The sequence below is a fragment of the Hemibagrus wyckioides genome, linkage group LG18, assembly GCF_019097595.1.
Source record: "Hemibagrus wyckioides isolate EC202008001 linkage group LG18, SWU_Hwy_1.0, whole genome shotgun sequence".
Taxonomy (NCBI): Eukaryota; Metazoa; Chordata; class Actinopteri; order Siluriformes; family Bagridae; genus Hemibagrus; species Hemibagrus wyckioides.
Genome location: NC_080727.1, coordinates 12,456,871 through 12,469,429, shown reverse-complemented (window position 1 = coordinate 12,469,429; position 12,559 = coordinate 12,456,871). Strand labels below are relative to the sequence as shown.

The 12,559-nt window shown below is 41.7% G+C and overlaps 1 protein-coding gene across 4 annotated transcripts in view; it reads right to left on the bottom strand.

Annotated features, from left to right (window-relative positions):
• tnksa (tankyrase, TRF1-interacting ankyrin-related ADP-ribose polymerase a) overlaps nt 1-12,559 on the bottom strand; it is a 109,407-nt gene that overhangs the window by 19,079 nt on the left and 77,769 nt on the right. For all 4 annotated transcript variants that reach the window (XM_058415030.1, XM_058415028.1, XM_058415031.1 and 1 more), the window contains 9 exons: nt 11,420-11,486; nt 8,349-8,535; nt 7,666-7,787; nt 7,316-7,407; nt 6,120-6,198; nt 2,426-2,597; nt 2,252-2,331; nt 1,066-1,211; nt 42-207 (listed from right to left, as the gene is read on the bottom strand). In XM_058415030.1, the coding sequence (XP_058271013.1) occupies nt 42-207; nt 1,066-1,211; nt 2,252-2,331; nt 2,426-2,597; nt 6,120-6,198; nt 7,316-7,407; nt 7,666-7,787; nt 8,349-8,535; nt 11,420-11,486 (1,111 nt within the window). The remainder of the gene's footprint in view (nt 1-41; nt 208-1,065; nt 1,212-2,251; nt 2,332-2,425; nt 2,598-6,119; nt 6,199-7,315; nt 7,408-7,665; nt 7,788-8,348; nt 8,536-11,419; nt 11,487-12,559) is intronic.

The window sequence follows — 12,559 nt, the reverse complement described above, 5'->3', positions numbered from 1 at the left end:
TGTGAGTGTGTGTGTTTGTGTGTGTGTGTGTTGCACCACACCTTCAGAAGCAGTTTACAGATCTCGTATTTGCCCTTGGCAGCAGCTTCGTGCAGCGGAGTAAACTTCCACAGATCGGCCACGTTCACAGATGCCCCGTGCCTCACCAGCAGCTCGGCCACTTCGTAATGCCCGTATGAGCAGGCGTTGTGCAGCGGCACCAGACCTCTGAAAAACACAGATATACCAGAACATCACCATTTAAAGACTATTCGGTTCTACACAAGTCAAATTATAAGCAGATATTTCTTAACATTTATGGATGAACTGTCCAGTGTCAGTCCGAGGTAAAGCTGTACGTTTTCAGACATGGACGTCTACAGGACAGAAATATATATATAAAACTACAAAAGAATGTCCTTTATTATTATTATTACCACCACATACACATTACAGCACAGCAGAATTCTTTTCTTTATATATCAAAGCTGAGAAAGTTGTGGTCAGAGCACAGGGGCAGCTACTATATACAGCACCCGTGGAGCAGAGTGGGTTAAGCGCTTTGCTCAACAGTGGCAGCTCGTAGTGCTGGGGCTTGAACCCTGACCTTCTGATCACCAACCCAGAGCCTTAACCAACTCATGTGAGGGAACAAGAATTATTTCATAGACATTCCATAATCTTCAATGTAAAAATGGATCATTATTTAACAAAGAATACATCTGTGTTGCTGACAAATTGCTGTGGTGCAAGAGGAATAAAACAATTAGGACCATGCTGTTATACTAATAATCAACTTCCAGATGATGAGAGTAACTCCACTTTATCACACCACCCCAGACAGCCTTATTCACAGTCATTTCATTTCCAAAAGTCTCTTTTTAGTGCTGAATGCTCATGCAGTTTGCTACAGGAAGTCATTTGTCTTCACCTTGTCCTAAAAACTTTTACAAAACTAAAGGATTCCTGCATGTTAATGAGCGTGTGCTAAACTTCACAACACAAATCCTGGTAACAAACAAACAGTGTAATGTTCCAGTAGAACAGATCTCATTGCCTGAACACATCCTGGCGGCTCACACTCACCCTTTGTCTTTGGCGTGGACATCTGCGCCATGATGCAGCAGGTACTCCACCACAGCTACGCGATTGTAGCCTGCCGCAAAGTGCAGCGGCGTGGAGTGACGTCCCTCCAGATCTCTGCAGTTCACATTCTGAGCAGAGCACAGTTGCTGCAGAGAGAGAGACAGTGCATGCACACAGAACAATATAAACATGAATGCAACAGGATTAGGGAACATACAGGAAAAAAAATACTTCCGTGCTCTGGTCTGTCCCATTCACCCAGAAATGTCAGAAATACAATGCACAATGCTACAAACACACAAAATTGACCATAAACACTAACATGGGGGAAATCAGTTATTTGAAAAATAATTTCATGACTTGGGTCACATGATAACACAAACATGGTGGATGTAATATGTCCAGACTGTATTCATACTACACACATACACTGACCAGTACGTACTCCAACACACCTAGTGCATCGAATGTGGTTGGTTGTAACAGAACACAATTTCTGACACACAAGAGGTCAAAGTGTCAAATTTTTTAGCTTGCCATATCATTTACACGTTTTGTCATTAGCTGAGCATGTTACGCTATACTGCTCCTTAGTTGAAGAACAGATCTTTCAATTCCATTTCGGTCCACAAGATGACTGTAGAGCATCTAGAGTCTGAATTTATTTGATGGTCCTGGTGAGAAAATGTACTGAACCTGCCTCGAAGTGATTATTCTGAGTATTTTACTTTTACAACAAACAAATGCGGCTATAGAAGGATCCTGGCTGTAGTGTCGGCTTAATGAGCAAAGACATGAACTGCTAAAAGAGACTAGACGGGAACGTGATGTGCTCGAATTTGGATCGATCACCGAGTGGAACTGAAAGACAGAACCATTCTTGCACAAAAGCCACGTTCTTCTGTTTGAAGAGAAGATACTTGTCCACCAGTGTGGGGGAGCGTTTGGCATATGAGAAGGCTATGTTGTGTCTGGAAGCTCTGTCCTTGAGCACACCACATAAATATTAATCTAACTGGGTAAATGATTTTTTTTTTTGGTCTAACTTAGAAGTGTATTCTGATTTTCACTGCTTTAACACCTCAGATGTAAATGCAAAAGATTTAAGCATTAAGATTTATGTCACATTAAGTAAAAATTGTGGGGTTTTTTTTCCCTCCCATATACATGCGAGTGCATTAGTCACCTTCACAGTGTCCAGGTCTCCTGCTTTAGCTGCCTCTAAAAGCCTGTAGTCTACGTCCGAGTTCCTCACTGGAATGTTTTCTACACAGGACACAAGTACAGTTATGAATGTTAACAAGCATCTGACAGCATCAGACATCTAGGGATCACGTGCTGTGTAAGTGGTTGTATTTACCGTTGAGGATTTGCTGGACAGCTTCGTTGCCCATCTGTGCGGCGGTGAAGCCCTGCAGCGAGACGACGGCTGGATCCGCGCCGTAACTCAGCAGCAACCGACACGTCTGCAGATGACCGGCCAGAGCCGCCCGGTGCAGAGCCGTCTGTCCCAGCGTGTCCACAGCATTCATCTGAGTTAATACACACAGACACAAACACTTGTATAAGGAAGCGCCAGATTTGCAAGTGAGGTAATGCATTCTACACCAGAGATAACAGGATGGTTATAGCAACAATAGTGTACATTAGTACTGCCATAAATTAGCAGCAATGATCTGTATAAATTACAGAGATGGCAGTGTCTTCATGATGATTATGCTAAAATGTCCACACATACTACATACATGCACTGATTGTAGACTTAGGGGGCAAGGCCACACAAAATGGCTTGTATCTGTGCTACGAACTCAGTAACATACCTAAAGAAAAACCCCAAGATTCATCAGGTCGCAGTAACAACCTTTTAAAGGTCATTTATATGTGTTTTGGTTTCAGTGGCAAATTATAGAAAAGAGTGAAGTATAGTGAAGATAAAGTGCAAAACCTCTTTTCCTAGAGTATATAACCTAACCTCTACTAAACTCTCAATTCAAACAGGACATAGTCCTAGGTTTATTTCTACTGATGTTTTTTATAGGGTTGAACATAAGGTAATCATACAGACACATGCACACACAAACCATAAAAGAACTACTGACAACTGAGTTTGATGGGACTAAAATCCTAGAGTAATACTCAGTAATAATTTCATTACCCCCATCTCCCAATGTCAAACTAATCCGATCTGAATAAGGTATTATACAGCACACTGATTCTGTCTTTAGGCACAATTTAAAGAAGGTATGCTTTAACTCCAGAGGGGTTTAACATCCAGAAATGAATTTGGCCATTTGTATTCTCAGTCTTCACTGAGTAAATCAAGGTGCGATGGAAGTGTAGCAGAGGAAAAGACAGAAATGTGAATAAAGCCGGCCCACTTTCAAATGAACACAGACATGAATTAATCAGACGTGCCCTTGGGCAACTCCAGCTCTTCTTCAAGGACCATCAGCACTGTACAGATGGAGAAGAGAGGACAGGCGAGAAACCAGTGGTGTGTTTGTGTGTGCAGATTTTCCTCCAACTTGAGGCTCAACTCTGCAAAGTTTTATCATAACTTCTGACATGCTGTGTGCGGGAGATTCATTCCCGATTCACAATTCCAACCTATAATTGTACACACAGTGACAGTTGGATGGGTTCATGCTGCAGTCATGCACATGAAACGGTCTGGAGTCGGCTCAGCCCATCTCTCTCTCTCTCTCTCTCGCGTGTACCATGTTCCCGCCATCAGCACTGCTCTGTGCTGACTCGAGCTGCAAGGCCAGCTGAGCTGAAATGGTGTATTTACCTCCCTGCTCCCCAGTCTGCTTATTAGTGCGACACTGCCACGCCATCTGTTTACACACTCAACCCCGCCCCCCTCTGTTCACACTCCGCTCAGCCTGGCCACTCATCACCACCCAGTCCATCACAGTGAGTCAGGGGAAACAGCCATCGAGTCACACTGGCAGTTTATAACTCAGAAAAAGAAAGTGAAATGAAGTGAAGTCAAGCTTTTGACACGGAGAAAACTGCTGTGTTCAAACATCACTGGTCTCTTCTATGTTTTGCAAAAAAGAAAACCTTGATAAAAACAACTGAAATGTGAAAGAATCCAATCCCATTACTAACTCTGCTTTACCTTCTTTCCTCATACATCACTCAAGTCAGACCGATTGCCTCGTTTTTTTGGTTACTGCTCCTTTTCCATGACCTTTAGGCTTTCCATGATGAAAGCACAGATTCACCTGCTCCACTTGAACTTACTGGAACATATGATAGGTTCAAGTAGTTCGAAATGTGAGACAAACAGGAAACACTCGGCAACTTTGTGAGACAGAACTGTCAAGGATGTTTTCCTCAGAAGTGGCAGTAAATTACGAAGAGAAGATGCCACACCCGCACACAATTGCAAAACCGCCACAACTCTGAGGTAACAGAAAAGCTGACAATAATAAACAGCACAATTGTTTATGTTAACACGGTTAAAACTGACCTGAATGAAGCTAAGCGTTTCTCAGACTGTGGTCTGAAATAACCATAAAAAACATGCCAGTGCCCAGACAACGCTGCACTGTCCTCACCAGGATACCAAGGCAAGGACAAAGAGAGGCTGGGAAAGAGCTCATTAGATAAACTCTTTTCGTTAGGAGAACACGAAGGGGGACGTTTTGCAGTGGACGCAGCGAAGCAGCACGAAGGCTCTGAACTCCACGGCAGAGCCTGAACGGCTGTCCAATCACTCCATACTTATCTGATTGGGCTCCCTGAAAAGAGCTGCATTGATCTGGCAGACTCTTAAGCACCGCTGCTCCGGCGCTGATATAAATGATTTACCTCTCAGATAGTTTCAGGCCCGCAGAGAAAACTAAGCTTTTGACTCGACGCCAAAAAGCTTTAGCTTCACAGATTTCTGGCATGAGCTTCACCACAGAAATGTCACCTTAATCCATTTCAAAGGTGGCATGTTAACAGATAAAGAGCCCACCTGTGATTTACACATTCAACATCTAGTTTCCGGTGAAGAGGTTGAAGGAATTTAAGCCTAGTGAGCATTTAATGGCGCATTTTAAATAATGACAAAAACTTTACGGTGGCAAACGAACGGCATGCACCATAGATGTTACAAATGACAAGAGTAATGACGTGGAAAAATTCTAACGATAAAATCAGAAAGCATCGAGAACGTCCTCTCAGGTCACTAGCTGTCCTGTACAAACAATTAACATGCACGAGTGAAGATATATACAGCGCTACGATGCGATCATTCTGGAAAAAAGTTCTCTCATGATATAATTTCAAAAAGTTTTCTCAAAGTGCACATTGGTGCAAGTACAGCTGTAATTTAAAGTAAACTTAAAACAGTGATGAAAATGTTATTGTAGACAGAAATCCCGCTCCCTCTGTGCATTTTCTTTAAATGTGTGATACTTTAATTAGGAATAACTAAAACACAGGGACACAATACAGCTATGGCAAAAACAAAATGCTAATTATAGTAGACACAATATTAGACACTGTGACAGACAACACCTTAGGGAGGAAGGGACAGAAGGAATAAACAGAAAGAAAACAATGCACAGGGATATGTCAGTATTAGCTGTCATGACTGATATGTTTAGAGATTGTCTGTGTAGCCGCGATCCAGGTCACAAAAGCTGAACGTTTCACCTTATTGACTAGCAAAGCGTACAGAAATGGTGATGAGTAGGCGTAGCCTACATATCATCAAAGAGTCTTTACCTGGGCCTCATCCATTATTTTCAGACAGAGATGCTTTGTTAGATGTGGTCTCTTACATCAAGCCACTGGATCTCATTATTACTAATGGAAAGGGTGAGAGTGGACATGAGAGGGACAGCTCTGCCTTCTCCTGCTCATATGAGGTGAGAGAGTGAGCTGAGTGCTAAGAAGCATGTGTGTACGTGTGTGTGATAAGAGGAGACGTGTGAGTAATTGCACTACCGATGTGTTCTAGCGCTCTGTTACAGTACAGACAGGCCAGATGGCCCGTGATGTGATGCGATGTGATGTGATGCACGATGATCACTGATATCGGGGTGTGTGTGTACCTTGGCCCCATGTTTCTGAAGCACCTCCAGGATGTCATTGTGAGCTCTCTCAGCTGCCACATGCAGAGGAGTCATAAAGCTACAGAATAAAACAGAGAAAGAAAGGAGATATCAATGTGTAGAAATCCAACATCCACAAACTGTATCTGGCTTATTTACCATGGCTTATTTACCATCTATCAGGCATAACATTATGACCACCTGGCTAATATTGTGTCGCTTTTGCTGCAGAATACTGTGTATTCTGACACCTTTCTATCAGAAACAGCCAGCCTTCACTCCCCACGTGCATCAATGAGCCTTACCCGCCCATGACCCTGCCGCCAGTTCACCACTGTTCCTTCCTTGGACCACTTTTGATAGATACTGACCACTGCAGACCAGGAACACCCCACAAGAGCTGCAGTTTTGGAGATGCTCTGATCTAGTCGTCTAGCCATCACAATTTGGCCCTCGTCAAACTCACTCATTTATGCTTTCCCATATTTCCTGCTTCTAACACATCAACTTTCAGGACAAAATGTTCACTTGCTGCCTAACATATAGGAGATAATCAGTATTGTTCACTTTACCTCTCAGTGGTCATAATGTTATGCAGAGAGTTAGTTAATTAGCTATATATATATATATATATATATATATATTTATATATAATATATAATATAATATATATTATATTTAGTGTGATAAAGTCCACAAAGAGTATAGTGATTGAAAAATGTAATTGTTTTAAATAAAAAGTTTCAGCCACATTTCAGTAGTTGATAGTGACCAATGTTCACGCACGCTTATTTGACAACCAAACAAATGAATCTTTTTCTTAATTTTAATAACAAAACATTCATCTCCACCATGATGAGTAACTATGAACACAACTTACTGAAGATGAACAAACAACAAATGATAAATCGCCCCATTAGGCTTCTGTTTTGCTTCTTTTCATTCCACACACATAATAAAACTACTGTATTCTCTGGGCAGTGGATAAAGTAGAGTCTTTTCTCCTTAATCGCTTCTATATTTCCAGGATTTTTGCATGACTACAGTTTTGGAAATTTGCTAACAGGTTGGAACAGAAATGGAAGGAGATATTTTAAACACAGTCTCATGGTGAAAATGACCTGAAGAGAAATGGTGTGCAATATGAATCTGATGTTCAAAACAAAATCAAGTCCAGAACATTCACTTGCACTTACTCTTTGTTCTTCTCGTTGACGTTGGCGCCTTTCCGCAGCAGCAGCTCGGTGACCTGCTTCCTTTTGGGGTGTGGCGAGGCAACAGCACAATGCTGCAATGACAATATTGTCCAACATCACTGAGAGTATTTAAATGTCATTCTGAGGCACAGACCAAGTAATTAACACACAGAGGTCAGAAGTGAGGCTTCAAGCTTCCTCTGAGGTAAATCATATTCATGATGTGAGATGGGGAAGTGATCTTTTGCTGAGTGATAAGTCATAACAGCGTGCTCTGATGTTAAAATTCAGAGCATCTACCCAAAAAGTGTGAGGTTTGGCAGGCATGTGTGTGTTAGGGCAGAACTCACCAGCGCAGTCTCATGGGTCTGTGGGTGTTTGAAGTTGATGATCTCCAGAGCGAGCGTCTTCTTCACTTTGGCCATGTCGGCCTCGCGTGCGGCCTGGAGCAGCGAGTGACCCTTAAACTCGTCTGAAAAACAGCAGTAGAAAACAGGAGATGGTGGTGAGTGTGAAGGCAATTTAAAAGAGGTAAATATCCTGGCATGTTCTGTACTGTGACACCATCTTAAATCTAGACGCAGCGTTTTATCTCTGGGCTTTGTGCTGCACTTTGTTCTTAAAAGGCTGTTCAGACAAATTGGCGATCAGCTCAGAGGCTTTTTTTTTTTTTGCTTTACTTGTCTAAAAGACTACCCAGTGGTGTAGTCAGAAGCAGAAGGTTTAGTATGAGAAGCTGACCTAAGGAATTCACAAGAAATTCATCAGAGAGATAAATAACCTGACCCGCTGTGGAGTAAGAACCCCATCTAGAAATAAATTGAATAAAACCTGATTGAAAAAGTTTTGCTGATTTATGCTGGTTTGGTTTCTGAGCTATAATAACTGCTATATTTCAGTGTTAAGTCGACGATGGATGAAGATGGCCTGGCGCATTTATCCCTATTCATCTCAAAACTAGCTTTATTTGTTCGTGCTATACCAAATGAGATAAGAAGCAGCAGTAGAAGAATGAGAAGAGTGATGTGCTCACAGGTGAGTCTCTCTTTGAGCTCGGGTGTGGGGGCCATGTCCACTGCGCTCTTGCCGTGACAGTTGACCAGTGTGGGATCGGCCCCGTGACTCAGCAGGAGGGAACAAACTTCTACACGGTTCTTGGACGCTGCCTCGTGCAGGGGGGTAAACTGCCACAGGTCCATAGCATTCACACATGCACCATGCTAAAGACACACAAACACAGGGAATTAAACTCTGCTTCAGTGTGTGTGTGTGTGTGTGTGTGTGTGTGTGTTTCCAAAAGAAATGAAGATCAGGACTGCAGATAAAAAGAATGAATAAATAAAATAAATACTAATAAGACAAAATAAACTACATTAGCAGTAGAGGGCAGTCAAGTTATTTTAGAGGCAGTACAAACATGGGAAATAAATAATGGCTTATTAATGTGCATTGTATAACAATGTGATGTAGGCTACATCCTTAAAGCTGCTGGAAGTGAGATGGCTGTGTCAAACAATTTTTGTTTTTAATTCGATTTGCTCTGACCAAACTGCCCGTGTGTCCGGCTTTGTTTGTTTTACACTACGTCCCTGATTCCTCCAGTATCAGTATCCAGCCTATTCCAATAGAAAACAGTGGATTGGTTACCATAAGAAAGAACGAACGAGTATGAACTGATTCTGTAAGAGATTTTGCCTGATTTTGTAGAACTGCATGAAATGTCTGTCACACTCAGGTATGGCTCAATCAACTCCCTTGTTCAGTAGTCAGGGCACTGATCAGGGTATCGGCCACGTCTCAACTGCAAAACCCTCATCATATTATCTGAAGCCAGCAAAAGAGTATGACAGACGGATTCTCAGTCTGCTTCATGCAAAAAAAAAAAAAACCTTTGTGAGATAAGAAGTGTCCATCAAAGCACAGTAACTTCCTGACCAATCAAGAACCAACTGAAAATGGTTGCTGTATGAAGACAACAGCACAAAATGAACTAGGTTCCAACCGCATCGACCAAATAGACGAAGTCAGCATAGCAGAGGATTAATAACATCTTAATGCAAAAAGAGATGCATGCTCTAATAAACAGCGCTCCAGCATCTGCAGCAACACATGACCTCAAAAACACGATGGATGAGATGATGATGAGCAGCAAGTATCAGCCTCAAGCAGCTCTGCTCTGATAACCCTGCCAACACGTGTTAAGCACAAAGCCGCAGCTGATAACAGGATTTTTAATTGTCCTTTTGATCCCTTACACAGCATCTTTTAATCGGATCTGGAGTTAAGGAGCCGAAGCACATGCACTGTGAGCTTAAGGAGATGTCAGGAGCTGGTGATGCTCTTGGGGGAGAGCTGCTCTTTGTGGACCACTTGTTAAATCCTCGTATACCACAGTGCTGTTTAATTCACCATTCTGATTGGTCAGGTGGTGTTGATTCATTTGCTATGACAGTAGCACTGCTTAACATGTTCTTCTTATGTGTTATTGTTTCTAAGATTGTTTCTAAGAAGGAAAACAATCAAACCTGGAAGTGGTAACTATAACTCTAGTCTTTGGATTTCTATTGGCTCACCATCTGAAGGTTCAATGATTCAGGGTCACAGACGTGCACATAATATACCCAGTTCCAAGGTCTATCACTGTCATAATATTTATAAAGTTATTGATTATATTAATTAAAACATATTTCTTTATTAAACTAATTAAACTCCATGATTGCCTTCACAGTGTTCTGTTAATCTAGTGAGAGGGGAAGGCATTTAACGGCTGGAAATGCACAAGGTGCTTCATGCGCCAGGCTTCATAAAAACAGTATAAAGAAGCAAAAAGGACTGCTCATGATTCGAAGCCTACCACTTCGTCTTATGGCGTGGGCATGTATGCCTGTGAATAGAACTGTTCAGCTTGTATTTATTAATGATGTGATTGCTGACAAAAGTAGCAGGAAGAAGTTTTCAAGTGTATACATGGCTATATATTCTGCTCAGGTTCAGCCAAAAGTTACAAAACTCACTGGATGGTGCTTCACAGTTCAGATGGACCCGAAGCACACTTCAAAAGCAACTCAAGGCAAAGAAGTGGAATGTTCTGCAATGGCAAAGGAAATCAGCTGACCTGAATCTAACTGAGCATGCATTTCACTTAATGAAGGCAAAATGCCCCAAGAATAAGCAGGAACTGAAGTCTGCTGCAGTAAAAAGCCTGACAGAGCATCACCAGGGAAGAAATCCTGCATCCCACCCCAAATAATTTGCAACCAACTATTAACAATAAACACTTGCTTATTTGTGTTTATTTCTATATTTATATAAAAATGTTCACCCAATCCGGTTATATACTAAACACTTAAATTGAAAGTCTGCATGTATTCATTATTTACTTTCACCTCCTATTTACACTCATCAGGCATATCATGAGCACTGACAGGTGAAGTGAACAACACTGACTATCTCCTCATCATGGCACCTGTTAGTGGGTGGGATACATCAGGCAGCAAGTGAACATTTTGTCCTCAAAGCTGATGTGTTAGAAGCAGGGAAAATGGACAAGCGTAAGGATTTGAGTGAGTTTGACAAGGGCCAAATTGTGATGGCTAGATAACTGGATTAGAGCATCTCCAAAACTGCAGCTCTTGTGGGGTGTTCCCGGTCTGTGGTGGTCAGTATCTATCAAAAGTGGTCCAAGGAAGGAACAGTGGTGAACCGGCGACAGGGTCATGGACGACCAAGGCTCATTGATGCACGTGGGGAGTAAAGGCTGGCACGTGTGATCCGATCCAACAGACGAGCTACTGTTGCTCAAACTGCTGAAGTTGTTCATGCTGGTTCTGATATAAAGGTGTCAGAATACACAGTGCAGGATGGGTCAGGGCTGTTTTGGCAGCAAAAGGGGGACCAACACAATATTAGGCAGGTGGTCATAATGTTATGCCTGATTGGTGTACTGTAGAAGGACAACTAAATAAAAATAATCTGTCCAAATATTTACGGATCTGAATGTATAATATGTTCATAATCAGTCTGATCAATGTGTTTATGTTTTGTTGATTATGTAACATGCTTGTGTAGTAATTCCAAAACAGGACCAGTGTGTGAGAATCTTACTTTAAGCAGCAGCTCTGTGACTTCATAGTGACCGTAGGAGCAGGCGTTGTGCAGCGGGACGAGACCACTGAGCAGGACAGAGAACACGGAGGGGGAAAAGCTCAACATTTTAATTTGCACTTTACAACCATGACATTAAACTGAAAAACCCTTAATTCCACCTCTCATTAACATGTGATCTGTATATGGATATAAATATAACCTGGCTAGCAAACACGCCAACTGCGCTCTCTGCTACGTTTAGGTTTGGTTCATATAGCCGTCTTAAAATCTTATGCTAATCCAAGAGAGACGTCACTGGAAATCAGCCAGTGGTGCAGATGCCATGATGGTATTTCATGCGCAGGAAAGATTTTATTACACAAACAGTAACACATATGTTAAAACTAGATGTAAGTGCAATCAATATTCATCTGCATGGAGTGCGTTTACATGCACAAAGGAATCTGAAGAAGCTGCAAGAAACAAGATTCATGTATATTAATCCTTGACAGATGGAATGAGGGAGAAAAACCGAACAGTGTTTGTGTAAACGAGTCAGAGCAATAATTTCATTTCCTTTAATGGGGCTGCTACAAATATCAACGCTAATAAACTAAATGCGTTTTCCTGTAACAAGACAGCAGAGGATAATTAGTCGCTCTGAAGACACATCGCTGGGAAATATTTAAGGGTTTTTATTGTTTCTTCAGCAAGGTTCAAATTGCATGTGCTGCATAACTGCATTAAAACCAAATCAGAAATGACCAGACTATTAATGTGCATGTAAGTGGACACACTTTGTATTAGACAAGTGTTGAGGTTTTAATCGCAATCTGAAAAGCTGTATAATGAGGCAGGGTTCAGCATTTCATAAAATTTAGAGTTGAGCTCATGATTCTCACTGGAAACTATATACTCAAAAGCTACTTGTTGATTAGAGAGGTCAGATCTAACAGGTAGTCTACATTTACTCAAATAATCACACAATACAATACAATACAATACAATACAGTGAGGCCTGAGCAGATCTGATCAAGGTCCAGTCTTGTTCTGATGTATCTTTCCCATGCAGTTTCACCCTCTTCTCATCCGACTTCCTGATGGTTAAGTGTGTGTGTTTTCAAGGGGTACAACATTTATATTCTAATTGGTCTCATT